Below are 26,932 nucleotides of genomic sequence, written 5' to 3'. Positions count from 1 at the left end.
AGGGCATGCGGCAACCCGAAAAATGGCGGATTCGGGTTGTCAACTGGTAGTTCCGGTCGCCATTGTCTCTCTTTTCCAATCGGTGCAAGAAAACGTGGATCGTTGATTGTATTTTTGTGAAAATACAAGATGGTTAGTTGACTTTTCACCTATTTTCTGTGACCAAGTTGTAGTTAAAGGATCTTCCTGTGGATTAACACTATAATTTCCATTGCAGGGTATCGATATTTGTCATAGATATGACAGAAAGAGTCGCCGCACGGAGCCTAAATCCCAGGACGTTTACCTGAGGCTGCTCGTCAAGGTGAGTCCAGAAACATATTGTGCCATCCTCTGAGTGTAGTGCTATGTCTGCCAAACCTGAGAAAGGCCAATTTTCACAGAAATTTTGTGTCCTAGAAGCACACCTGATTGAGGTTATGTTGTCATTTTGCAGCTCTACAGATTCCTGTACCGCCGAACTCACAAGAAGTTCAACAAGGTCGTGCTCCGTCGTCTGTTTATGAGCAAAACCAATCGCCCACCCATCTCCCTGCAGCGCGTGGTGCGTTTCATGAATGATCGCAAGAAGCCTGACAGCATTGCCGTTGTGGTGGGCTCCGTGACCGACGACAAGCGTATGCTGACCGTGCCGAAGCTGCGCCTGTGCGCTCTCCGCGTCACTGCCGGAGCTCGCGCCAGGATTCTGGCCAAGGGTGGCGAGGTTCTCACGTTCGATCAGCTGGCCCTTATGGCGCCCACGGGCAAGAACACGCTGCTGCTCCAGGGCAAGCGCACCGCTCGTACGGCCCACAAGCACTTCGGCAAGGCTCCTGGTGTGCCTCACTCCCACACCAGGCCATACGTGCGTTCCAAGGGACGCAAGTTCGAGCGCGCTCGTGGACGCAGGCGCGGATGCGGCTACAAGAAGTAAAGAACACAGCCTGAGGCTGAGATGCTGCGGCCGGAGATCGAAATACATTATTTCCGGTTATAACTCTCTATTTTTTACGCATTATTCGACCAATAATTTACTAGAAGCGCATCCTGCGGTTGCACATTGAGAATCTTCTTGATACGGCTCACGTCCTGGCTATTCTGGATCTTCTTCAGACAGTTGATTTTACTATAGGAAATGGAAGAGGATTTAGTCACTGATCGATTTTTGGATCAAAGCTTTCTTACTTGTTCCACTCTTCTATGAGAACGCGAAGGTGTTTCTCGAGGACGACATCCGTGAACTGCTCTTCCTCGAAAGCTCGCATGATTTTAGTGAGAAGGTCCGGTGCTGGAAGGGAAGATCATCAATAATTGCCACGGAATGAAAATTACGGTGTTTCACTTACTTTTCCCAGGCACTTCTCCTAGCCATTCGACAGATAATCTCCACTCGCGATCCCGGGAGAAGTCTACTCTGAAGATTCCAGTGCAAGGCTGGGGAACAGTCACGTTGGAGGACACCGTCAAAATGCGACATTCCGACGGCGACAGGTACTTTGAGGAATCAATATGGATGAGCCGGTGAAGATACTTTGGGAGGAGCTTCTTAAAGCATTTTATCATGCGAAGGGTTTCTCCAGGTGGTCCTCTGAGGATTACCTGAATCCCCACGAGGACACAGTAGCAGACATTGAAGAAATGATGGCCCAGAAGGATTCTAAATCTCCGGAAATCTCTGATTATTGCTCCGTCGTCGTCAATTTCATCCATCCCGTGCTTTCTCATCAGCCACTCTTCCTTGTCAATCTGTACCATGGCGAAACCCTCCTCTGTATCCTTTCCCAGCCACGGAGGCACCATTGGACTGCCAATAGTGACGGATTCCTTGAGATATTGCGCCCCAGCCCAGAGTATCCAGGCAAAATGGGAGTGCATATGCGCGAAAATGTGCTTCTCTCCAGTCAATTCGGTCAGTGGACGAGGCTGCGAGAAGCCCATTCCTTCGCTAAGTCTCTGGGCCTTCTCACTCTGGCGGGATTGCTCTCCGGGATTCGTGGCATTGGCGTATTCCTTCAGCTGGGCGGAAATCTTCTTCAGATTGTGCGACAGGAAAGGCTGAATATTGAGCAGGAACAGTTTGTCCTTCATCAGGACCAGAATCGAGAAGAGCCTGTAGAATCCTCTCGCCTTGGAGTCGGGTATTTGGAAGGTGTGACTGAGAACGTGTCCACGGGATCCGTCTCCGAAGAACACCAGTCCGTCGTCTTTGTTGTTGATCTCGCAGCTGAGACTTCGAAAGGCTGCTTGCTTCACCAGTGGGATTACATCTCCAATCACAGGCTGCTGAGAACTTACGAATTTCGCTTGACCAGCCTCGTCCTTGGTCATGAACACCATTGAATCGTCCAAGGAAGTGCACGCAGAGCACTTCTTGCTGAGCAGATCCCCCTTCTTAGTGCACAACACATCACTGAGGCGTGTCTCCCGGAGAGTCTGCGTGCAGAAGATAGCCAAGGGACCGTGTAGTTCACAGAAATGACACAGTGCAATTACTGCATTCATGAGAAAACGGAAAAATCACAATGAAAAGTGAGAAAATTGAGGAAGTTTCTGCAAAAAGGTCACGTTTTCTCCAATCAAAACAAAAGCCAGCGCCACCTGCCAGAAATAAGGGAAATCACTAACTCGTCGAAAAAATCGTGTCGCTGCATGTCTCTTCACGTGTTTAGTTTGTCAGCGAAAAGAGCGATTTTCCTTGGATTTTACGCTGTATTTTCAAGTAGTTGAGGAAAAGTGTGTTGTTAGTGGTGTTGGAGAATTGATGAAGGAGTAAATTCACGAGATGGGAAAGAAAAAGCACCACAAGAAGAAGCCTCAAGTGGCGTCTAATTCCCGGGCTCCGGTAAACACCGGGGAAAAGACCAGCAATGGAGTGGGAAAGAAAAAGCCCAGATTTGCCAAACAAGGCAGCGTTGGGGCATCTAAGAAGAGGCAGAATACCTTCAGGAAGCAAAACACAAAAGGTACAGGTTGGTTGGACTCTAAATAGCACTTCACATTCGCATGACTGAATTTGTTGATTTCATCCGTGTTTCAGGACCAAAAAAGCAACTCCCAGAAACTGTAAATCGCAATAACAGTAAAGATGCCCCAAAAGTTGCCAAAACGACATCTCCCGTTGCCAGTGCATCGATGAAGCGAAAGACACCAGCACAAGACAGAAGCAAGGAGCCAAAGCCAAAGAGGAAGAAGGAGAGTCTTCAGTCCCTAGCGTCTCCAGGGCAGTTTGTCAGGCTGAGGAATCCAGCCACTTCTCCAGAAGAGGTTCAGAAGAAAAAGCCATCTCTGGCTGTTTGCAAATTTGAAGCCCATTATTCTACTGGAGAGGAAGACTTTGAGGAGTCTGAAGATTACTTCGAGGACGCTGATTCATCTTCTATTGACGAAGAACTCTCAAGTGGTGAGGAATTGGATGAGAATTCTTCCAACGATGACGAGTATTCCATTGAGGAGGAAGAAGCAGAGGAGGAATTTGACACCGACACTGATTATTCAGAGGAATATTCTTCTGATTATGATTCTTCCCCAATTAATTACACCAGTGAAGATGACGAAGATTATGATCCAGGAGAGCAGTATGATGATGTGATAGTGAGCCAGGGAGAGGCCAAGTATAGGGATTTGTCCAGCTCAAGGATTAAGTTTAATGATGATAGTATGTCTGAAATTGTTGAATATGTGTCTGACACCGAGGAACAAGTGAAGAAGAAGAGAGATTCATCAGAGATGTTAGTGAAGAAGGACCGCGACACCAGTAAAGCCACTGTTAGTGTTGGGCGCGTACGACTTGACAGACCGCAGAATGCACCTAAAGATTCTCTGAAGATTCCTAAGAGTTCTGTAAAAGGAGCCAAAATTGTTTGCTCTCGACATTGTTCACATGATCAGATTTCTCCGGGAAAAGTCACCCAGATTGAGACTGAAGAAAGCCCTCTCTCTCTTCTCAAACACAATGACGACGAGGTGCAGAGAGAGCCAGAGCCTGGACCAGAGCATGAATCTTCAGATGAGACTCCAGAACTGGAAACGACAGAGACTTGCGAGGATGACGATGATGATCCAGGCACGGTGAAATTCTACAATGCCATAGATTCCTATCATGTACTTCTGCATCTCACCGAAAGTATTCATTTCCATGGAAATCTCTCCGTCACATTGATTTCTGGGAGTGCTTCTATGCTCGACTATAAGCTGAATAGCAACGAAACAGTCACAGCACATGCTCCAGTTGGATATTCGACAGTTAGCATTACGCCAAATCCCTCTAAAGTTGTCGATAACTGGAAGGACTCGTCAGACATCAAGGATATGTTCTTCGAGGAGGATCTGAAGGAAATTGAGAGAAATCTGAAGTCTTCACATGCACTCTTGCTGCTTCACAAGACCTCCAATGAGCGTGTGAAAATGGTCAAGAAGTATTCAAGCAATCGAGTCTTTCCCAACATGATCACGTACAAGAAGCCAAGACCTTTTTCCTCAACCGAGTATATCCTCCAGTGTCGCTTCAGTTTTCACAGCCAGCGCATTTTCCAAGTGAATCCGGATTGGGAGTGGATTTCTGTGACGGACAAGAGTCGAATTGTGATAACTGGAGGAAAAAACGTGGGGAAAACAACACTGAGTCGCCATTTACTCAATAAGAATGTGAAAACATTCGGAAGAATTCTGCTGATCGATCTGGACATTGGCCAGCCAGAAATCTCTCTGCCTCAGACTGTCTCTTATACGCTCCTGGATCGACCAATTCTGGGAATGGGTTGCTTTGTGGACAAACAACCGGACAAAAGCTACCTCTTTGGCGACCTCAATGTGGCCAATGCGCCTCAGAGGTATTTCGAGTGTGTCTCAAAGCTGATTCAGGATGTTCGAGCAGAAGAGGAGTTCAAGAATATTCCCTGGATCGTCAATACAATGGGATATGTTAAGGGAGTTGGGCTGGAACTGATGATTGCGCTGCTGCGACTAATTGCTCCAACGGACGTTGTGCAGATTGCTCATAACATTCAATTGGAGAACTTTGACTGCGAAATTACCACAAATCTGGTTAATGAATGGAACTGGGCGATACTCAGCGATGAAGTGGAATCTCTAAGTCCATGTGAGGAGTTCAAAACCTTTTGCTACAACACAATGGTCAGTGGAAACTTGGCTGGAGATTTGAAGAAGTCCAAGGCTCCGGAGACCAGACAGATGAACATTCTCGCTCATTTGGGAGGAATTCTGGGAGACAATTGTGACTGGATTACTCAGTCTAGGCCAGTTTGGTGAGTATGTGTTCAGCATTCTGTGAAGCAGAATTAAGAGTGATATGTATTCTTTCAGTGCGCCGCTGGACAAGATCAAGATCTTCAATTTCACCGACGAAGAAATCAATGAGGAGCTGAACTGTGATTTCTTGAACGCTAATCTGGTCTATCTGTGTAAACAGTCCGACGATAATGATATTCTTCAGTGCCTGGGAATAGGTTTGTGTTGAATTTTCTGGAGGAAAAGGTCAGAATTGTTACTATTCATATATTTTCAGGAATCGTTCGCGGCATTGACGAGACTCTGCAGACTGTATACCTTCTCCCTTCCACGCGCCAAAATTTGATAAAAGTCAACACTCTGGCAATTTGCCACATCACGCTTCCGCCTCTCTTGATTCTCAATCAAAGCTCTGTCGTCCAGGATGATGTGCCCTTTATCTACAATACAGACGAGGGCATCGGCTCCAGGAATGTGGTTTCCCGGGCGTTCAGACCAGAGAAGGCCATAGTAAACATGTACGCTAAGAACGTGGTGTGATAAGCTAAGACATTTTATGCAAAGATTCATGAATTAAAACAGAAATAAGTAATTTTTCGCAAAATATGATCTCGCCTAAAAGCCGTTGCTGCGGATGCTGTACAAAAAAGTGGGCGAAAAGAGTCGCGCAAGTCGGCGAAACGCGCCGAGAGCGCAGTCTGGCGGAGAATTGAGGTGCATTGACAGTTTTTGTATAAGGCGTATTTGTATTTTTTCACTCACTTTCAATTTTATTGAGAAAATTCATTAATCCAGAGTAAGGATACGATCAAATTTGTGTAAAATTGCATGTAGTTGGTGACGGATCAGAGTAATGTGGTGTTTTTCCTCTGGCCAAACTAATAACCCAGGTATTTGTGTTGTGATGTTGGTGTCGTCGCTTCGGCTAATGGTGTAGTCTAGAGATCTTTTTTCGGGGGTCATTCCATTCGCTATGCCATCTCACAATCCCTCCTGCTACTGTATCATGTTGCTAATGTAATCGCTGAGCCGCAAGTAGCTATTTCATGCCGTCATTGCATCGCCACCAGGCATAGAGCTGTAATTATGAAGATTAGAAAAATTTTCAAGTGCATTCTTGTCTCACGCTAAATGGGTCATTAGTTTTTCCGACGTGGTCGGAGGTTGTTTCCACGGCTCATGGCTCGCTCAGGGGCGAAAAAGAGCTGTGCGCTTTTCCGTTCTGTCTCTCCTTCAACGCCTCTTCCTCATCAAATTGCAATTTTCAATCCCTTTTAGATATACATAACATCATGACGTCATCGTTTGATTTAAGCACTTTCAGGGCATTTTCCGCGGTCAACTGGCATTTTCCCAGTGCAGACAGATTCTTAGAAATCGCAGTAATTTCATTAGAGTATCAATTTAGCTGGATTGTACGTAATTGCAGTCGCATTTATTGGTTTTCCTACTAATACTTTATGGTTGTGGTTCTTCTGGCCATGTCGCAGCTATTGCATTCCATTGGGAAATTTACCTGTTGCAATTGCGCTGGATGTTCTCTTTGGTTTTCCGTACTTCTAATACATACCGCTTCTTATGTGACTGCTGAGGATATTGCAGTTTCTGCTGCAGGAAACATTCCAGCTCAGTTCAAATAGGAAGATTTCCCTTGTGGGCGAGCAGAAGAATCACAGCGGCCAGAAGCTTAGGGCGCTTTGTCGTGTTCTCGGCTATTTTTGTGACATGGCCAAACTGGTCGAAAAGCTTCTGACACGGACTTTGCGGCTCACACAACACGTCAACCGCCATTTTATTTCTCTTTCACAAACCCATTTGGCAAGCTAAACTCGGTTGGCCGTAATCGAAGAAGGCGTTGTTCTGATAATTTTGTGTATTCCTCATTTATTGCCACCTTATTTCGAGTCATCACCAAAGTACTCTACTAAGTTGCATTCTGTTGGTACACTCTTCCTTTGACCAGAACCGATGGCGGCGATCCGCAAGAAGTTGGTAATCGTCGGAGATGGAGCATGTGGTAAAACTTGCCTCCTGATTGTGTTCAGCAAAGATCAGTTCCCGGAGGTGTACGTGCCGACAGTTTTCGAGAACTACGTTGCAGACATCGAAGTAGATGGTAAACAGGTACGTGTGGGGCGCTCGTCGGGAGGGTCTTATCACCCCCGCGCCGCGGAGGACGGCGCGCGCGGTGTGGAAAATTTCGAGCGGCCACAGAGTCGCCCTCCGGTCAGCCATGCTCGTGATAAATCAACAGCATGAGGTGGATCGCTGGGGGTGGGAAAATGTGCGCGGGGCGACGAATGGGTGGGCTCGGAGAGAAATGGCCCAGCAGAGACATGGAGGCTGTGTATAGTGAGAAAGCACACATACTATATGGCTGGCGCTCTTGCGATGATGATGTGACGCTGACGCGCTCTTAACCTTCGTGAAATTCTCAGAGAAATTTGTCGCTCTGCGACACAGCTCGCGAGAGATGCTGAATCTGTGCCTCTTGTGCAAATAAATACCATGAGAAAATGACTGGCGGGGCCTCCGTTTCAATTCCGGGACACATTATATGGGAAAATCCCGCCTGGAGGACTCTCTCTCTCGCTCGATAGATTGTCTTGGCAATTTAACTATTTTACACTTGATATTGTGGCATGAGAAAAAGCCTCGTAAAGGCGCACAGAGAGCGATAAAAAGACAAGAACTCCGGCTGAATGAATCACACTCTTCGTGGTGGGGATTTGCCGAGATTTGTGTGATCAAATAGCTCCAGCGGACAGCGAGAAAGAGTAGAAGTCACACCTTTAAGGCAATATTCATGTATTGATCTCCGAGTCGACGATCCCTCTTGCCGAGAGGGATTCCGTAGGACTCTCTGAGAGCAGTTAATCATCAGTCAAAACTCTTGGTTTTATCATATAAACACTCACATAATACTGTTATCAAAATTCCAGCAATTCCCGGAAAAGGCAATTAAAAGAATTATATGATTAGATAGATTTCTGTACCATAATTTTTATGATAGAGCTTGTGAAAGTATGAGTAACTTTCTCACACGGTGAATATCCGATATTAATGCGACTCTTTGCCAATGACTTCCCGTTGGAAGGCAAATTTTGCACTTTCTTATCAGAATGTGTGTAAATTTTCACGGAATGTGAATCACATACAATTCACTGGAGTGTTTGCATTTCACCAGATAATAACCTTTGGAGAATTCTTCGCGATTAACCTTAAAGCCACCTCCATTCTGTTTCTAATAAGATTCTTGTGATCGCCATTTGCAGGTCGAACTCGCCTTATGGGACACGGCTGGACAGGAGGACTACGACCGATTGAGACCTCTTAGTTATCCAGATACAGATGTCATCCTGATGTGTTTTTCAGTTGATTCTCCGGACTCTCTGGAGAACATCCCAGAGAAGTGGACACCCGAAGTGAGCACGCAAATCCTCTCAACATGACCAATATCACCACTAATGTCACTATTCTCTCCCTTTGCAGGTGAAACATTTTTGCCCAAATGTTCCCATTATTTTAGTCGGTAACAAGAAAGATCTTAGAAATGATCCTAACACAATTAAGGTGAGTGACAGACTTGTTTTCTGCTTTTGGCACATTGGAGGTGAACTTGCGTGTTGTTGATGTGTTGCAGGAATTGGCTAAAATGAAGCAGGAACCGGTGAAACCACAAGAAGGACGTGCAATGGCTGAGAAGATAAATGCGTTCGCTTACTTAGAGTGTTCAGCAAAATCAAAAGAGGGTGTTCGCGAGGTGTTTGAGACAGCCACCCGAGCCGCTTTGCAAGTGAAAAAGAAGAAGAAAGCTAGATGCCTTTTGCTCTAAGAATTGAAAGAAGAACAGAAAAAATATCAGCTGATGAAGGAACTCTTTTTTCTTGATGAAAGATGTCAAAGTTACACAGAAAAAAGGAAATATTTACATATAATTTGCTGAATTTGAAAAGATATGAAACATTTTGAAGAAAAAAATATTTATAAAAGAGGTGAAGAGCGAGAAAGAGAGAGAGAGAGAGAAGAGAGATAGAAGCATCATAATACTTTCTATATAACATTTGAGATTTTTCATGTAAAATTTGAGGAGAGATCATTCATTGATATATGAAGATGTCTAGCTGAATCTTCCTTTTATCATTATAATCTACGGAGTGGTAATATTTCGAAAGTGAGTATTGGCGTTTGCTTGAGTGGATTTCTCGAAAACTAAGTTTGCTTGCTTAGCAAGGCAAAGGATGTGCTTAGATTTCGAGAGATGGCTATCGCAAGAGAAACTGCATTTCTTCCCAATAGCATTTTTTCAAAGCTGTTCTTTTTTAAAGTTTGTGTCAAAGAATAAATTCCTGATGAAATGATTTAATGTTTTTTGCATCTGCAGGTAAATTACAACTTGAGTATGATTTGCGATTGTACATAATAATTCAACTGCAGCAATTGATCCAATTTATTGAATTGTTAAACTCGGTGGACAGGATTGAATTTTGCAAAGATCACAAGAGACACATTTTTGTCAATATCAAATCTTGATAAGCTGATGAGAAAAAAAAGAATAACATTCTAATACAATATTATATTATAAACTCAGAATGAAAAGGAAACTTACTGTATATATACATACATAATTACTTTAAGCCAACACAGAGTTTTCAAAATGAATGGAAATATAATGTTTCAAATTTAAATAAAATAATCCTCGTTCCAAAAAAACAAAACGCAAAAGAAATGATAATCTGTAACGAACATTTTTCGGGGAGAAGAAGAAGATAAAACATCATATATTCCAAAATACTAAGCAATTTGTTTACTATTGAAAAGAGAGAGAATTTACAAAAAAGGATAAATATTCATTTATAAATTGAAGAAGAAGAAAAAAAAACATTGAGCGAGAAGAGATAATTTCGTTGAGGATACTGTCTGTTTTGTCCTTCATGTGGGAATCATTTTAAGAAGAGAGAGAGAGAAAGAAAAAATTGTCAAAAGAAAACAAAAAAAATTCGTCTGATTAGTTTTTATTGTAAAATGTTTCTTTTTGAAATGAAAAGTGCCTAATTTTCAATGTAGCTACATAAATAAGTGTGTGAACAAAATTTTAAGTCCCTTTCGCATTGCGACTACACTTTTGCATACTATCTCAGATGAATTGATATCAAGAGACAAAAAATAGAATTCTAAAAGATGTTGAAGTGAAATGATCAATGGCAACACCTCAATAGAGCAAAAATTTAACTATAGGCAAAGATGACTAGCGATAACACGAAATGAAATATTTTGTAATAAACATCCGTAAAGTTAAGTATTAAAGAGATATAGGTGAATTTTTATTTATAATTTTACTTCTCTTGAGCTTTCTTATGTTTTTCATCATTCATCAATTTCCTTTCCTTCATATATGTGAAAACACAGCAAAGGATATTCAAATTGAGCGTTCACACACACACACAAAATACTTTTTAAATGTTTCTTCATTAAAAAAGTTGAAAAGAAAGAGAAGAGAAGAAGAGAAAATAATGCGTGCGAATTGTACTTTTTGCAGACTTTAGTGAAACTGTAAAATTTTTGAACAAAATGGATAAACATATAAGACGTCTCTTAAATGGAGAAGAAGGAGAAATTCGTTTGCATAAGTATATAGTAAAAAGAATTCCAATATCCAACATGTGCTAATTCTTAGCTTAACCGAATCATTTTATACTATACATGATAAAGAAGATGAAAAAAGGATATTTTTTGAAGAAAAGAAAAATAATAAGTTCATTTCAGTGGTTTAAAAGCTCAAAATTTTTATATTTACGTATTATGACTTTCACACAAAAAGCGCAGAAACAAAAAGAGAAGGGAAAAAAACCGAGGGTGGCATTTTTGTGGTGCTCTCGCATTGAAAAAACGTTATCATTATAGGTACACAAGTTCATCCAAAAGAGTCTTTTTTATCTGATTGTGAAAAGATTGAGAGGAAGGGGAAAAAAACATAAATCATAGGAATTTTTCTTTGGGAAAATGAGAAAATAAATCTACCGTGAATTGATATGGAAAAAAACTATATTGAATAATTTAAGTATGTTCAATCTTTAAAGGAAAAAATGTTATAATTTGATGTAATCTATAATAATAATAATATATAATGAACGAATTCTCTGGGATTTGCCTTGCTTCCGCCTGCGGATGTTCCTCTCAGTGTTTCTCCTGGCATTTCACCATTACGTCATTCAATAATTCATCTCCATCTCTTGCGGACATGCGCTCACGGCCAGTCGCCATAATTTCTCCATTTACGCCGAGAGTGAAAACCCACTCGCCTTTTCCGCCTCTGCGGCTGTCTGTTCACTTTCCTGGCCATCAGCCACCGCCACTCGAGTGCCCTGAGTGACTCTTCCCGCGACCGAGCGTGCAAAATGCCCGGCGGGGGCTGCTGAAGGGACTTTCTGCACCTCCGCACGCCAGACGCGAAGGTGGGCATTGTCGTGGGCTGTCGTCCGTGGGAGGCGCTCCAGTGGGAAAATTCCGCTCATCTCTATCCTCTCCGGCAGGTTGTGATGAAAATGGCCGGCGACTACACCGTTGGGTGCGCGGCCAGGAAGAAGGCCAAGTCGCGCTCGGCCGAGAAGCGGGGCAGCACGGGCAACGAGGGCCTCTCGGGCGTCCAGCAGCAGCAGAACAAGAGCGGCGGCCTGCGAGTCTACAAGATCGTCATGTTGGGCGACGGCGGTGTTGGGAAATCCGGTAATGTTGTCGCTTTGTGTGAGACAATGGGATGAATAATCGCGCCAGTGAGTCATCCTCACTCTCGTGAGCCAATGACATCATCATTCTCGGGATTCCTGCCCACTTTCTGCCTGCTTCTCGGCGTTTCTGCTAATTAATCTCTCTCTTTCTCTCTCTCCCTGCCTCCACAGCTGTGACTCTGCAGTTCGTCACTCGCAGTTTTTTGGAGTTTCACGACCCGACTATTGGTGAGTGATTGCCTTTATCGAGATCCCATGTTGCTCAATAAAAAGCACCGAAAAGTCTCGGAGCACTGATGATTTTATGCGCCAAAAACGACTTTCAAATCTAGCTGGGCGCCTCGGAATTTAACGGCCTTCGAAAGCTTAAAGAAGAACTCAAAAGTTGCTAATCAGTGTCCTGATTCCTACACTTGCAGAGGATTCCTACCAGCAGCAGGCGGTCATTGATGGCGAGGCAGCCCTTCTGGATATCCTGGACACAGCCGGGCAGGTGGAATTCACGGCGATGCGCGATCAATACATGCGATGCGGCGAGGGCTTCATCATTTGCTACTCCGTGACGGATCGGCACAGCTTCCAGGAGGCGTCAGAGTACAGGAAACTCATCACGCGTGTCCGCCTCACGGAGGACATACCGCTCGTGCTGATCGCCAACAAGCTAGACTTGCAGTCCCAGCGAAAAGTAACGACGGAGGAGGGAAAAATGCTGGCATCGGAGTTTGGGTGTCCCTTCTATGAGACCTCGGCGGCGCTGAGGCACTACATCGACGATGCTTTCTACACTCTCGTGCGGGAGATCCGCAAGAAGGAGACCCAGAGGGTAGGAAGACTGATCGCAGGAGTTTGGGATTGAGTTAATTGCGCGTCTTTCCCCTTTTAGGTGCTGAGCAATGGCTCGAGCACGGAGAAGATTTTCCACAAGAGGAGCCGATGGTGGCGCATCCGGTCGATCTTCGCTCTAGTTTTCCGCCGACGAAGGCATCTCAACTAATTGGGCAGTATTTCTCAGTTCAGTAGAGGACACCCGGCAATGCAGTGTAGCGGTTCCTAGTTGTATTGTTGAATTTTCTATCTATATTCTACTTACTGGATCATTTCATCTGTGATTTATGCATTTCATTTCAAAACTGAGAGTTTCTGTGTACAGAGTTTGTAATATTACCGCAATTAGTCTTCCATTTATCGTTTATTCACGGTTTTAGACAACAAATGTGTGTTGAGAGAAGGGTAATTTCACAGAAAACGAACTCCTCGCTTATCTTACTTTTGCAAAGTACATTTTGTTGTTGCCATATGAAAATCGAACAAGAGACCACACAAAAAGTCATATAAAGGAGAATAATATAAAATACAGCAATATATTTCGTAGATTATTAGCTTGAATGTTTGTCGTAGCAACAAAACACCTTGCTAAAATTTTTCGTGTATCTCCTAAATTGAACACACTCGAGTGCAGAGATTTCTAGGAATTCCGAGAGGCAGGCGAAGTGTGTGTCCTTCGCAGAAAAGCCTGGACAAATCTGCCACTCGTCTGTGTTGTGCAGTGTCGTAAACAAGTGTTCTCAGACCCCAAAATACCAATACTAACAATAAGACGCTAGCGGCGAAGACTTTGAGGATGAAATGTACATTTATCGGGAACAAGTTCTTTTCTAAGGGTAAATTCCAAGTAAAATTTGTTGACGAACAAGCCGAAGCGCAGCGATTTTTAATAAATTGTCACGAGGCGAAGGAAAAATCATTTTACTGCCTAAAGAATATGAGAATTATTTCACCTTGAGACATTTTTGCCACATCACGATTGGAGTTTTCATAGAAAATGGATTGAATATAGTATTATATTGACGCCGTAGTTTATATAGATGAGAAAGAGATGGAAGAAGAAATATTTCTATCAATGTTTGTAAAAGATACCAGAGAAAATAATATTATAGTTCCAAATAAAGCAAATTTTTCCTTGTTTACTGTCCGTCTTTTATCTTCAAATTCGTCCTGAGAGAAAAGTGAAAAGATTCCTTCTTAGAATTGCTATATACAGTAGTTTTTATTCCCTCTACATTACAGTTTCAATTTGCAACGAATAAAATATTGTGATTATTAAAAACCCTTGAAAATATGCGTTATATTAGCTCTATTTCACTTAATGTTTATTTACACTTACACCTAAATTTACACCTAAACAAGTGGTAATTTCAAAGAAACAACATAATATCCACTATCTTGTGATTCTTTTGTCGTGCAAACACAGACCTCAATGCGTGTTGCACCTGTCCTCATTTCCTTCTTCTCTGCTTCTTCCCATTCTCGCCTAATCGCCGCCCCCAAAGCGCCCCGCGAAGATCTTCTCGCGATGACTCTTGTCCAGAACTGGACTCAGCACGCTGCTCAGACTCAAGATGCGCTTCTCAAAGCGATCCCGATCGCGCGCCACTTGCTCCCAGTGACCTTTCCTGGCTCTCCGGTAGGCAAAGTCCCACGCGCGGATCACATGAACTTCCGGTTTTAGATTGAAGCGGACCTGCAAGACAAGTGAAATGCAATTATGTCAGTTGCGAAATATAGAACAATAGCGCCTTCAAGGCAAATTCCTCCTCTCTCTGTTTGTTTACGTGCAAACTCAACAATTTATATCACAAATCAACAGTCAAAAGTTGAACATCATCATATCGCTCCTCCCATATTCCAAAGCTGCGATAGTAAAACGCATTGTCACACTGTTTGCCGTGATGCAAGGGCACGAAATGTGATGGAGAAAAGGGACTCTGAACAGAAAGTTTTCGGATACTTTATGAATAACTTTTTGCTGTGATTCATGGAATGCGTGTGAATAATATTGTTATTTCACAACAGCATCAGTATTTGACATCAAGTTCATTTCTCCTTGGCTTTGCATTGCTACAATATTGAAAGCCCTGAAAGCCGCAACAATATGAAACCACAAAGACAACCGAGTGGCAAAATATGCTCAAGTTTCCAAGTAAAATTCCACTAAGATTGAGCATTGGAAAATATTCAATTCCTCCTTTTGCATTTCACAATATTTTTTATCAATCAAACCTTCCACGCAATCACTCAATGTGGCCACATTCTCTTAATCCTTGTGCCATTTTAGACATTGATATTCTAAAATGAAATTGGAATATAGATAGCAGCTAATAATAGCATGAAGATTCAAATAATACGAGAGAGTGGGGCAAATTCGAGTGACTTTCGCAAAGACAATTCAATTGGTTCTCACTCACTCAATCAACGCCGTAATGAGAGTTACAAAAGCATTCATCCAATTTGTAGTCTATTTAGACACATTATTTTAATTGAATCAACAATGTTTAATGTTTTTATCTCTCGCTCTCCAAATGGCCAGAGTCGGTGAAAGTTATCATGCAATTACAACCTGGGTTTCTCTACCTGCTCAAATGCTACAGATAAAGTGCAAATATCAGTCGCTAAGTGACACAGGGAAGTGCGTTGGAAAATTTCCAAATTGTCCCTTACTTTAGCACACTTACAAATGCAGTGAACGAAAATTCACCCAAGGAATTTTTATTTTACGACAGCCACCCGACTTTCGAGTCTTCAGCAAACAGGCGCAGACTTTTTTCCTCTCTCACTCGCACAATTTGCAAACATAAAAAGTAAAAATAGTGCTCAGAAAATGAGACAAAAAAATAAACATAAAATGTGAACAAAATTCACACGAGTTGGCAATATTTTTTTGCCTACTAAGCAAAATTCTTATCAACGCTTTCCTTTTGCTCTTATCGAATACATACAAATATTATATAATTTTTCCATTCAATTTCTCCCCTCGATTGGTGGTCTGTGTGGTTGTCAGGGCATTGAACATGGAAGGAGGCTGGGGGGCAAAAACTGTGGGAATTTGCATACAACAGCACTTTTTCGTTGATGGAATATGCCTGGAATCTTTCGTCATTTCATCAACTACAAACTTTTTGATTACAGTGTAGATTTGTCCTTGAATGGAAACATGATCGCTCACCTTTCTCTCCTCGAAACCAGAATCCAGCTGAACTGGATACTCTTCGCTCTCGTCGTCGCTGTCAGACGTCTCCGAAACTGTGTCGTCGCAGTCGCTCTCAGAGTCGTCCAGGCACTTTTTCTCGTCCACGAAGATGACAAAGCTGTCGTCGCTATCCTCAGAGAGCCTCCGACGTCGGTCGCAGGCCCTCAATCTGGGCACTCGATCACAGGCAGGCGATGTGCTGTCCGGTGTGCCAAAGACGATGAAGCTGTCGTCACTGTCGTAGTCTGTGGACGACTTCCTGGCCAATGCACGCATCTTGGGCGAGAAGGGGATGTCCATAAGGCTCTTCACGAAGGCGCATGGAGAGACTTTGCATGGTTGCGAGGAGGGAATCGACGCAATAAAGTCACTCTCGTAGTTCGAGGTATGCGGAGATAAGGATGAGTTGCTCTCCTCAATGGACGAGGAGATCTCCTGCGATAGGACATCCTCGAACTCCTCCTCCGCATCCTCTTCGCTGCACAGATCGTCTCGCATGTCCCAAATCACGTTTTTCCGCATCTTCTCCCTCGCGTGCTTCCCTTTCCGCTGTCTCTGAGTATTCTGGCAAGTCTTCTTTTCCCGCTGGCGCCGCGTGGGCACCTTCACCCCACTATTGAGGTCGCTCTTGGTGGCCTTCTCGCCTTTGTCTCCCGTGTCAGTCATTTCTATTGGCTTGTCTGGCTTTGGCGGCAAAATAAGGTGATGCTTCTGGATCACGGTAAAGTGGGTCAGATCCACCAGATCTGCCTCGGGGGCACCCTGATCCCCTGTCTTGGGCGGCAGGGCCGTGACGAGGCCCATGTACACCGAGGAGTTGCTGAAGTCTGTGGGGCAGTCTTGTTTGGGGGCGGCCGAAGGGGTGGCCAGGTTCTTCCGGATAAAGTCCCGAATGCTGTTGAAGAAGGGCACACAGGCGGCCTTTATGTTGGAAATGCGACTCTCCCTCGTGGTCGGTGGCTCAGCTTGCTTCCTCACGCCCAGCAAGTCGAACAAAATGGACTCTGGCGATGCTTCTGGGCTCCTGAACAGGTTCTCCATGTCGCCGTTGCTGCTGCTGTTGCTGTAGCCACACATCGTGGAGCTGCTTCTTCTGTGTTGGTACTGCGGTCCGCAGGGGGATGAGAAGTAATTCCTGCTAAATTTGTTCTCCATTGTCTTCACTCTGGGGATATTATGTTTTTCCTTGGCTCTTTCCACGCACACTTCTACTGGATTGATTTGCTTCGAAATGCAATCCAAAAAGTCTCTCTATTCCAACACATTTCGCCACTTAATCAAGCCATCTCGTCGTGTGGCTCATCATACCCAACGAGAAAATATTAATTCGCATTCTATTGAGCAGAATTCGCTGTCCTTGAGTGTTCAGTATGAAATTGTTTTTTCTACAATTGTCACCAGTATTGCAATGATTTGGGTGGAATTGCTTCACACTTTTCACGCCTTTGCAGTACAATTTGCGCGCTTTCTTGCCACTCTTCACACAGAACAGATTCTTGGATTCCGATTTGTACACTTTTTCGACACTTTCACTTAATTTCTCCATTGTAGAACACGAAAATAGCTCGAGCAACTTTACTCACAAACTAGACGGCCATTTTGCTGATGAAAAAATGTGTGGGGACTTTTTGCGATGGAGGAAAAAGCCACGCGCCAGTGGCGCCTCTAGTTGGTAAAAATGCCTCCTGTGTGCAACTTCAGGATGTATCCGAGAAACAATCGCGCGCTTAGACGACTCAAGCTTATAAAATCCCCACCAGAAAAAGACATGCGATTTCCAAAATCTGAGTTCTTATTGAGTAATGAGAAATGATGGAAAAGAGCGTAGATTCGCCCACTGAGGAATAATTCTACTTCTTTGCTTTGGACACCCTGCCAGACTTCACTTTCCGGAGGGGTTCTTCGGGGGCTGCTTTTGATGCCTGTTTCGATGCCCTTTTCTTCTTAGGCTTCTCCTCGACGAAGTACTTGGCAAATAAGTCGTCGTACTGCTGAGCTCGCTCATTCTGGCGCCGCATTATTTGCTTCTCAAGCGAATTCCCTTCCTTAGCCAGCTTAGCTTTGATCTCCTCCGCCTCCAGATTCTCCCGAGCGTACTTCTTGTGGCGTCTGTTGCGCTTCGCCTTGGGCTCCTTCGTGAAGATCTCATATTCCGGCACCTCTCCAGCGTCGATCCACTCTTTCACCATCGCGATTATCCTCGGCTCATCCTCGACGGCCATAAAGGGCACGGTGCTCATCAAGTAGTTGATGCATCCATTGCCGTTCATGTACGCCTTCTTTATGTCGCTCTTCTCCAGATCCGAGCCCACGTAGCTCTTCTGGTAGTTCTCAATATCCTCATCGGTGATGGGCTTGAAGATGGTCTTCCACATCTCAATCCAAGTGGCCAATTTGCTCTCATCCTCGTCATCGTCTATAATTCCCTTCTCCTCGTAAAGCTTCTTCTTGTCCGGATCCGAGAGCACAGCATATATTTTGCCAAGAATTTTGAACTTTTCTGTGGCGTCAGCTTTCTGATTCTCTGCCACGCGATCCGGATGCACCTTCAGGGACAACTTATAGTACGCCTTTTTAACTGTAAATTAAGAGGAATTGTGAAATAAACAAGCGGCATTTGGGCATTTTGTTTACGATGAGTTCTTACCATCTTTCTCGAGAGTATTCTTATCGATATCCAGTAATTTGTACAAATCACGAGTTCCGTAGTATTCTTCGCACAAATCTAGTGTTGAAGGCATTTTGATTATATGGGAATTCTCACAGAAAAACAATCAATGAATTTCTGGACAGCACAAAAAATGGCGAACTGTCAAATTTGGCGCAATTTTCGATGTTTTGCGGAAAAACGTAGAACTACAGCCCGGCTGAACGCGACCATCTCTCGTCCCATTATCTCGTATGATTTTCCCATTTTTTGAGACTTGGATGATCTTAAGAAAAGTCAGGAAAACTAAAATACTTCTCCAAGGAATTACTTCCCGCGACTGAGTAGTATTTGAACTCATGAGTCACGCACGCACTCACGAATGGAAACATCGCTTGATTTTTGAATGCTTTAACGGATCATCAACACGCTGGTCAAGCATAAAATATTCATGTGGAGGTTTTCCGAAGTATCCTGGCGACAGGAAAATCTAAACACATATCCTCATTTACCGTTATAAAATAGACGTGTTAAGTGTGTCCCTGTATTCGCGATTCTTGGCCGTTCAGAGAAGATGAAACATCAACAAGTGGTGGTGGATTACTGGACGATGGCAAAGACGTCCTTAACGTATCTCATCCTCGTGGCCGGAGCGTGGGTCATGTTCAGGTCAGCCAATCTCTCATATCTACTGTGTGATGCAATAAGTCTAAGGCATTTCTTTGCGTGGGCAGGCTTTTTCATGCCGTTTTCTGGTTTCCCCAAATGATGCAGCAGAAGCATGAGGAGCTCGCTCAGACGATTGAGTACCACTCGAAGAGGCTGCAGGAGTCTATGGAGAAGAATAAGGAACAGATCGAGGGGACAGTGACTGAGTCAAGCGAACCACCTGCAGAGGAGGATAAGAAGGACAAGTAGCTGATTTCAATGCGGCAATGTATAGTTGGGTTGTGTATATTTTACAGTTCAACAAGATTCAAATTGGTAAATGTGTAATTATTACTACAATTCAATCAATATACTCATCGCTACTGTCGTCCTCGAAAGGATTCGAAAGTCTGTGCACGGCGTCCGGTTTGCGGTTCTTATTCTCCGCCAGACGTTCGAGCAGCGTGATTCGCTTCCCATTGGAATTAGTGAAACTGAGAGGGATGTTCTGGGACGATCCGAACAGTGAGTCCTCCGATGCTGAGTCCCTCATGTTGGCTAGGAGAAATTCCTGGAAATCCTTCTCGGTGTGTCCTCTTTTGACAACACTCTCGTCCTCCTTCTTCGCCTCGTCAGACCGCGCTGCGCCCTTCGCATCATCATGACGATACTCCGGCGCTATCACGGACAACACGGGCGTGCTCTGTTTCCGATGACGCTGCTTCCTGGCGCCCTTAATCACGACGTCGTCGGAAATCCTCCTCATCTGCTTCATGCTGCGCTTGCCCTTCTTCGGTGTACTGGGGAGGGACTTCTCCGACCAGGAGAAGCCCTTCTGCGTGACTTCCTCATCTGGAGACCTCGCCTGGAAGACACCAGGAATAGCATGACGCTCCACAACCGGAGGGACTTTGGCGAAGGCTGCTGCATGTAAAGCCACCTCAGCCTTTGCCATCGCGAAGGCCCCTCCCTTGACCGCGTCAATTTTGTAGTCCTCCACACCCACGGGAGGAGAAGCCTCCTCCTTCAAACTGACCTGGCTGACGTTCTGAGGAGGCGCCGGGGCTGGTTCTGGGCTTTTTGGCTTCTCCACCTCAATCTTGACGCTATTCACGCTCGTGGGAGTGCTGTTGCTGGTGTTCTGAGACGATCTGCCCCTCTTCTTCACCACTGGTGTCTGATCCAGGAAGATACCCTTGAAGATGTCCGACTCCTTCTTCAACAAGTGCGACAGGTCGTACACAAAGTCCTTGTTCACCGGCTTGATGCGGTTTCTGATGGGTCTTCTCGGTATATTGTCGCTGGCTTGCTTCTTTTTTTCATCCTTTGGGGATTTGCTCTCCTCCTTCATCACTTTCGCGCCTCGCTGTGTCAACTCACTATCCAGCGAACTTTTGATATTCTTGCTCCCCTTGGGACGGCCTCGTCTCTTGGGCGCCGGTGGGCCAGCCTCGGGCACGGACGATGAATTTGAGGTAGAATCCTCAATGGGCTCCACTGTCTGCGGCGATGGACAGAGACTGGCTGGGAGAGACGTGGAATTGGAAGAGCTGCGAGGACTCATTTCATTCCTCTCCCTCATGATCTCTCGATTCTCCTCCTTGGCCAGTGTGATAAACTCCTTCACCACGTGCTTATCCCCCATTATACTGTGCCTCACACCCAGATGCGCAATCAACTCCAGCTTCTTGTTGGCCCCAAAATCGCAGAGCTTGCAGAGGAAGCGATTCTTGAAGTAGTGGAACATGACATTGTGGCGCTTCAGATTGCTCTTGGTCACGAAAGTCTTGTTGCAGATATCACACTCGGGCAGCTTCTCGGCGCCCTCGGGCTTCTTGTCCTTAGAGTTGGGAGACACTGTGGCACCAGGCGGTGGCGGAGGCGGCAGGCAATCGCTATCCTTGGCAAACTTCTTCACACTCAACACACCAGACTCGTCCATGCTCCAGTAAATCTCATCGGCAACACTCTCAGGCCTCTCCTTGTCATTGCCCACCTTGCCGGCCCTCTTTCGCTTCCTCTTATTCACCGGAGCGGCTTCTCTCGCCACCTCGCTCTTCTCATTTGAATTGTCCGAGTCCACTGCCTCAACATCGATGCTCGCGTTCAGCTTATTGTGAAGATTCGACTGTATAATCTCCTTGTTGGTGGACACACTTGTGGTGCAGCTATCGAAGGAGTTGGAGTTCTCGTCCTGATGGCTCAGACTTATCTCCTTCATCAACTCCACGGTGCTCTTCTTTGGCTTTTCTGCCTTTTTTGCCATGCTGGAAGTCACGGTGGCCGTGCGCCTCTTCTGCCGGCAGTTGTTCAAGTGAGTCGTCAGCACTGCCCGACGCTCGAAAGTCTTACCACAGTAAGTACAGATGGACTGACCTACGTCGTAGTTTTCCACATTCTCCAGCCACGCCTTGTTATCCGCCTCCTGACGCTCCTGGTCCGTCTGCAGACGCACCAACTCGCGACTGGGTCCCTTCACCTGCACCTCATCCATCCTGATGCGCCTCTTGTAAATGGTATCCCTCATAAGGCGTATGCGCTTCAGGGATTTCCTGCAAGGAGAGTGACTTTAAAATGGCGACATTTCCTCAAATCGTCACAAATTGAACTCTAAATTGAACTCAGCGTTTGCCAAGTAAACATACGACCTTGTGCAAATACGGAATTTCCGCGAGTAAACACATAAATCTGCCCAGACTGGCTTCTGAGCCACACAGACACTTACTTGTGATCATTGCTGAGGTGTCGAATCACGGCGGCTGGCGTGAGGAATGTCTGAGGGCATGCAGGACACTGATAGACGTACGTAGAGTGAATGTGCTTCGCCTCCAGGTGCAGCTTCAGCGTCTTCTCGGTGACGAATTTCATGTGGCATATCTTGCACGACACCGTCTCGCGGGATGAGCTGGCGTCCAAGTCATCCAGATTGAGAATTGGGGGCAGAGGTGGTATATCGTTCAGCTGGATCGCCTTGCCATCAGGCCCAAGGACAGCCTTGTTGTCCATCAGCAGGCCCCTGACCTCTTCCACTTCCACTCTCATGCTGTCCGTGTCGGGCTGCTTGACAGTCTGATAAACAGCCACACTGCTGCCAGGCGTCCTGTCTAGCTGCAGCACGTGGTTCCTCTGGATCACCTCATCCTGTGTGAGCTTATGATGGACTCTGTCGTAGAAGTCACTCAGTCTCATGATTCTCTCGACACTCTTCTTCGCTGTCAGTCGATCAATAATGCTGCTCAGGTCTTTGCCCACCGCTTCCGGAGGCTTGTCCTTCACGCTGTAGTTCGTATACTCCTGTTCTGCTTGAATTATTGTTGATATGTCCTGATCCTGAAAGATCAATTATGCCATATTACACTCACAAAGTCGCCCAATGACCAGCCGTGCGGAGACTCACAATGAAACCGTTGCTAGGGAAATGGAAGTGCTGGGATGCATTGAACTTCTGACGACAATAGACACGCTTGTGGGAGATGAAATTGGCCAGACTGCGAAAGATGTTGCGGCAGACCTTGCACTCATACACAATGTCACACTCATTGGTCATTAATTGTCGTACCTTCGAGAGTAGAAGAGGTGATTTTATTAATAGGAATATGCATTGACTGGGAAAATACTGATGACTCACCTCCTCCGTGCCATTCTCGTAAGCCTTTCGGGCTTCGTTGAATCCTGTTATTGAGGTAGAAATTGGTTTTCTCAGAATACTCAAATCAAGGCAATCATGTGAATGCTCCACTCCCTCCTCGCCCAGGGTCTTTCCCTTCATTGTCCACACGCGCACTCCTCAATATCTGTCAGACACCAAGAAGTCAGCACTATTCGCTGGGACAGTAATTACTGCTGCTGCCCAAAAGTCACTCAGAAGCTCGCAGTAAGGTACGCACTCGATTCTCCTGGCGATGCTGTGGACAAGAGCAGAGGCATTAGCAGTGGATCAACCACTCAGGATGGGTGAACTTTGAGTTATTCATGCATTATATCGAGTTTGACAAAGCTTTCAATTCGCGCAAATAAAATATTCACATGTCTCTTCAATACACATTCAATAAAATTGACATTGAATCGAATCTCATCTCGCTGTTCGATTTATGTGCCCGTGTGGCTACGAAATTCCGGGTGGAAAATGAGCTTGCCCAGTCGGAGACACGACTCAAATGAACTAATTACATTTTCCCTACACACCATATAGCCTTTATTGCAAGTAGTTGTGATATCAATTGCTGGGCTTTGCCCCAAGTGCAGTGAAACATTTTTATTTTTCACCCAGAAGAAACTCACATATTGATGATGTAATAACACACCGTTTATGGAGAAAAAATAAATAAATTCACAGTTTCACCGAATCACAGACGCATTGGCAGGCATATTTTGCATCCTCCACGTGAAATAGAGGTGCAATATTCTGATAAAATGGTCGGAATTATACGTGAAGGGGAAAAAAGAAGACAATGCGACTCGGGAACAACAAGGCACTCAACACACTGCAGATGATCGCGTAAAAAGAACTACCATATCGTGTTCAGAGAGCGAGCTAAGATTGTGAGTAATGCCTTGAAATGAGCGCCCGTCGACGGATAATGGGGCATTTCTGCTGTGCGCCTCTCTTTGGCTCTTTGGGAGACGCGTTTTCAAGCGGAGAATATCGCCAAACTCATTTGCACACCCACCGAAATCAACTAATTTTATCAACTCCTGGCCGAAGTAACGCGTATTTTCTCGCAGGAAGGGAGCCACACTTCTGTGCTCACGCTGACATCCAACTTAAATTGAGACTGTGCTCTCACGCGTATTGACGAGAAGAAGCCCCCTATATTTTTCCGTCACTCCACAATACACGCTCTTCCACGATATCAGCGAGGCTACACAGCGAGAAAATGTCCGAAGATGCAGAATTGTGCGGTTCTATCGGGAGTGATGGCCCATTCACTCTCTTCTGCACCACGAACTCCACGAATAATTTCCTTGGCCTCTGCGGCACTGTCAAACTTATAACTTATTTCATCACACCGACTGGCACAGACCGCTTCTCAGCATAATTCGTTTTCTACCTGACCATGCCTCCTTCGGAAACTATACGCGCTCTCGGCTCTCAGAGCTCTTCTTGTGCGACGAAGACACTTCTCAAAAATTTCGCACTAATGCCGCTGACGCACGCCGTACCCCGTTACTCTCAATTTCATACAACACATCGCATCCCGCTCTCGCGCGAGCCTCCCGACCATCAGGCACATCCCCGCGCGCCAGAGCACGGCTCAAGGATACGCCGTGTGCCCGAACCGGGCCGAAGGCTCAGCCAACTGGGCCGCAGATAATGATGAGCACAACATGTTAATTAAATAATGATGAAAGTTCTTTTTTCTCGCCAATACAATAAATCTCATTAAGGAGGCATTTATTATATATAGAGGAAAATATGCAATAAAGTGTGCGTTTGCGCAGGCAAAGTTGAAATTTTTGCCGAGGAAAGGAGTGCGGGAAGAGCGCCCCATGTGTGTTGGGAGAGCATTGGAAAAAAAATCAAGGAACTTCTCCATGGGGACCAATGTTGCTCCCTCGAGACGACCTCCTGTGTGCGAGCCTCCCTGGGCGGAAAAGAGCCACTCTCTCGCCACTCAAAACTGCCTCTCTTTGCTCGTCAGAGCCCCACAAAGATCAACTATATTTAACACATACACACGTATTGATTAATAATGTGAGTGTAGAAAATTATTATCATTCCGAAGCAACTGATAAAAAATTCCTACTTAATACCGCACCATCCGTGTATATTACTGAGGAATTTTCTCCAAGAGAGCAGCAACTCTTGCGGCCAGTTTCAACTGTGACCTCATCATGGGATTCACTGAATCATCTCTTTTGGGAGTATTGGCAATTTTTTCCTCCTCCTCAGCACAGCTCTCTCAGCAAAACTCCAATCGCCGTATGGAAATGTCGAGTTTTCTTCGATTGCGAACCACTTTCATTGTTAATTTTTAACCAATACACTCACGTGTGGAGGTTTTTTCCTCCTCTACTAAGGAAATGAATCTCAAGATTTGATACGGCCACAAAAGATCGAGTATCACTGAGAAATTCGGCTGAGTGGACAGAAATGGGGGCCCACGAGGCTGTCCGGAGGCCTCCTCTGGGCGGATTGGCACCAGAAACCCGAGCATATTGCCCTCCTCATCATGCAATTGTGTCAACCGTGAGGTAAACTGTCACTTGATTTCTATGCTTCGGAGAGCGAAAAAAGACAAAACTCCTTACGATATAAACTCTCGCAATGCGAATGGGCGATGGCAGGGCATCTGTGGGACATCGAAGGGTGCTCCAGTCCCTCTACTGTGCACTATTCACTTTTTGGGAGTGGGAAAAACTCAGCGAATGACTGTCTGCAGGACAAATAGAATTACGTGGTGTGTTAATCTATTTTGTATTAAATGCTCGCTTGTGAGAAGCACAACTGAGAGTGTGTGCTTGATTTGTTAGCACACAAGAAAATTATATGCCTGCAATTTTATCACTCTCCTCACAAAATTCCCCCAAAAGTCTCTCCGTGCCACAACTGAGAAGTTTTCCCGAGCAATTTCCTCCACATCACCACCACTGGCGGGGGGATTACCTGGAAAATGTGCGGGGGCGGCTCGGGGAGCCACTGTCAGTCGCCCCTCCGTCCTGTGACCATGAGAGAAACGGCAAATGGGAGCGATTTTCAGGTGAAAAGACTGCGGGATGCTCCAAGCGTGAACAAAGGTGTAGGATTTATGTAATCACACGTCTCCTCCTGACCACCTCTCTTTGTCCCACACGTAAGCACAATTTACCAATTAAACGCGCCTGAATTTTAGTGGCAAGCTCGAGAAAATGTGTCTCACTTTTGGCTCAACGCAGAGAGAATGGAATGAGCAGAAATTTCGAGTGAGGAAAAATATCATGAAGGTCACTTCACTCAAAAAGGTGGAAGTTGCTGCCTTCTTCAGCCACGGCACTCGTCTCCAGAGAGGCATCCAATTGATCACGCACCGTCTGTGGTGCTGGAAAAGTCGCCAAGAGCGGAAAAATCTGCCCGAAAAGACTTTTGCGTGAGTGACACTCCTAGTCGAGATTGTCATGGTTGTTTCTCAAATCATCGTTACGCTGAGTGTTGAGATTTCGTATCAGGAGGCCTTTTTGTTGAATCATGGACACTCCCGCTTACGGATATCTTCATCATCTCTTGTCGGGATGCAGCTCCAGCCCAATGCTGCCACTCTTGAGGTCTCAACAGAACCCAATCCTTGCCAATCTCCCCAACAGTGCCCACGAAATGGTGCACATGTTGCTCTTGGGAGTATCGATTCCGGATGGGAAATATTCCTGCCATCGCTCCCAACCGTCATTTCACACTCTGGGGCCCACGAAGGCGGCACAGAGGGACCCGGTGCTACCCAATACAGCCCAATAAATTGATTTCTGGAAAACATCTTACGAAATAGCAATGGTGTATGGGAAAATCTTGGAGATTAGCCGAAATCTCACTTCTCAGCTCAATCATGAGAATTTTTTCGGAGTTCTCGCAATATAACTTATAACTTACCCAACTATCCGGCAAGTTTCCGCCACAGAGGAGCTAAGGGGAATTCCTAATTGCGGCGTACAAGGAAAATAGAACTCACCAGCAGGATTGATCCG

The 26,932-nt window shown here is 45.2% G+C and overlaps 9 protein-coding genes across 16 annotated transcripts; 5 read left to right on the top strand and 4 right to left on the bottom strand.

Annotated features, from left to right (window-relative positions):
• The first annotated feature begins 30 nt into the window (after positions 1 to 30).
• Positions 31 to 976, top strand: LOC132264932 (large ribosomal subunit protein eL18). The gene is made up of 3 exons (XM_059765281.1): positions 31 to 132; positions 218 to 304; positions 437 to 976. The coding sequence occupies exons 1-3, from the start codon at positions 130 to 132 to the stop codon at positions 911 to 913; spliced, it is 567 nt and encodes a 188-aa protein (XP_059621264.1). The 5' UTR covers positions 31 to 129; the 3' UTR covers positions 914 to 976.
• A 7-nt stretch (positions 977 to 983) lies between these two features.
• LOC132264891 (folliculin) lies at positions 984 to 2,500 on the bottom strand. Its single transcript, XM_059765229.1, has 3 exons — positions 1,326 to 2,500; positions 1,165 to 1,267; positions 984 to 1,105 (listed from the first exon to the last, which is right to left on the bottom strand). Exons 1-3 carry the CDS (start codon positions 2,479 to 2,481, stop codon positions 988 to 990), a joined length of 1,377 nt encoding a protein of 458 aa, XP_059621212.1. The 5' UTR covers positions 2,482 to 2,500; the 3' UTR covers positions 984 to 987.
• Positions 2,501 to 2,750: 250 nt separating this feature from the next.
• Positions 2,751 to 5,818, top strand: LOC132264833 (polynucleotide 5'-hydroxyl-kinase NOL9). 2 transcript variants are annotated; one of them, XM_059765171.1, is made up of 4 exons: positions 2,751 to 2,942; positions 3,017 to 5,243; positions 5,302 to 5,444; positions 5,504 to 5,818. In XM_059765171.1, exons 1-4 carry the CDS (start codon positions 2,762 to 2,764, stop codon positions 5,764 to 5,766), a joined length of 2,814 nt encoding a protein of 937 aa, XP_059621154.1. In that variant the 5' UTR covers positions 2,751 to 2,761; the 3' UTR covers positions 5,767 to 5,818. The 2 variants fall into 2 exon arrangements, with proteins under 2 accessions (XP_059621154.1, XP_059621147.1); XM_059765164.1 differs by having other exon boundaries at positions 2,751 to 2,948.
• Positions 5,819 to 5,924: 106 nt separating this feature from the next.
• Positions 5,925 to 9,944, top strand: LOC132264918 (ras-like GTP-binding protein Rho1). Of its 2 annotated transcripts, none has more exons than XM_059765268.1 (5): positions 5,925 to 6,022; positions 7,190 to 7,350; positions 8,502 to 8,651; positions 8,719 to 8,799; positions 8,870 to 9,944. In XM_059765268.1, exons 2-5 carry the CDS (start codon positions 7,195 to 7,197, stop codon positions 9,059 to 9,061), a joined length of 579 nt encoding a protein of 192 aa, XP_059621251.1. In that variant the 5' UTR covers positions 5,925 to 6,022; positions 7,190 to 7,194; the 3' UTR covers positions 9,062 to 9,944. The 2 variants fall into 2 exon arrangements, with proteins under 2 accessions (XP_059621251.1, XP_059621243.1); XM_059765260.1 differs by having other exon boundaries at positions 5,927 to 6,116.
• Positions 9,945 to 10,063: 119 nt separating this feature from the next.
• On the top strand, positions 10,064 to 13,921 carry LOC132264901 (GTP-binding protein Rit2). 2 transcript variants are annotated; one of them, XM_059765240.1, is made up of 5 exons: positions 10,064 to 11,681; positions 11,760 to 11,952; positions 12,126 to 12,182; positions 12,374 to 12,777; positions 12,838 to 13,921. In XM_059765240.1, the coding sequence occupies exons 2-5, from the start codon at positions 11,766 to 11,768 to the stop codon at positions 12,946 to 12,948; spliced, it is 759 nt and encodes a 252-aa protein (XP_059621223.1). In that variant the 5' UTR covers positions 10,064 to 11,681; positions 11,760 to 11,765; the 3' UTR covers positions 12,949 to 13,921. The 2 variants fall into 2 exon arrangements, with proteins under 2 accessions (XP_059621223.1, XP_059621232.1); XM_059765249.1 differs by having other exon boundaries at positions 10,064 to 11,952.
• Positions 13,922 to 14,073: 152 nt separating this feature from the next.
• LOC132264880 (uncharacterized) lies at positions 14,074 to 17,606 on the bottom strand. The gene is made up of 2 exons (XM_059765217.1): positions 15,958 to 17,606; positions 14,074 to 14,475 (listed from the first exon to the last, which is right to left on the bottom strand). Exons 1-2 carry the CDS (start codon positions 17,134 to 17,136, stop codon positions 14,266 to 14,268), a joined length of 1,389 nt encoding a protein of 462 aa, XP_059621200.1. The 5' UTR covers positions 17,137 to 17,606; the 3' UTR covers positions 14,074 to 14,265.
• A 155-nt stretch (positions 17,607 to 17,761) lies between these two features.
• LOC132265092 (J domain-containing protein CG6693) lies at positions 17,762 to 18,797 on the bottom strand. The gene is made up of 2 exons (XM_059765578.1): positions 18,629 to 18,797; positions 17,762 to 18,559 (listed from the first exon to the last, which is right to left on the bottom strand). The coding sequence occupies exons 1-2, from the start codon at positions 18,720 to 18,722 to the stop codon at positions 17,832 to 17,834; spliced, it is 822 nt and encodes a 273-aa protein (XP_059621561.1). The 5' UTR covers positions 18,723 to 18,797; the 3' UTR covers positions 17,762 to 17,831.
• Positions 18,798 to 18,922: 125 nt separating this feature from the next.
• LOC132260836 (uncharacterized) lies at positions 18,923 to 19,546 on the top strand. Its single transcript, XM_059759200.1, has 2 exons — positions 18,923 to 19,297; positions 19,363 to 19,546. The coding sequence occupies exons 1-2, from the start codon at positions 19,203 to 19,205 to the stop codon at positions 19,544 to 19,546; spliced, it is 279 nt and encodes a 92-aa protein (XP_059615183.1). The 5' UTR covers positions 18,923 to 19,202.
• A 61-nt stretch (positions 19,547 to 19,607) lies between these two features.
• Positions 19,608 to 26,925, bottom strand: LOC132260795 (zinc finger protein 800). 5 transcript variants are annotated; one of them, XM_059759174.1, is made up of 6 exons: positions 26,838 to 26,925; positions 22,905 to 23,181; positions 22,674 to 22,835; positions 22,002 to 22,606; positions 20,313 to 21,828; positions 19,608 to 20,141 (listed from the first exon to the last, which is right to left on the bottom strand). In XM_059759174.1, exons 2-6 carry the CDS (start codon positions 23,043 to 23,045, stop codon positions 19,638 to 19,640), a joined length of 2,928 nt encoding a protein of 975 aa, XP_059615157.1. In that variant the 5' UTR covers positions 23,046 to 23,181; positions 26,838 to 26,925; the 3' UTR covers positions 19,608 to 19,637. The 5 variants fall into 5 exon arrangements, with proteins under 5 accessions (XP_059615157.1, XP_059615124.1, XP_059615149.1 ...); XM_059759141.1 differs by having other exon boundaries at positions 19,608 to 21,828; XM_059759166.1 differs by lacking the exon at positions 26,838 to 26,925 and adding an exon at positions 25,884 to 26,264 and having other exon boundaries at positions 19,608 to 21,828.
• Between the last annotated feature and the right edge of the window lie 7 nt (positions 26,926 to 26,932).

Source organism: Phlebotomus argentipes, unplaced genomic scaffold, assembly GCF_947086385.1.
Source record: "Phlebotomus argentipes unplaced genomic scaffold, Phlebotomus argentipes genome assembly contig_6, whole genome shotgun sequence".
NCBI lineage: Eukaryota > Metazoa > Arthropoda > Insecta > Diptera > Psychodidae > Phlebotomus > Phlebotomus argentipes.
Note: the sequence above shows the minus strand (reverse complement) of the source record. Positions and strands in the feature narration are given on the sequence as shown.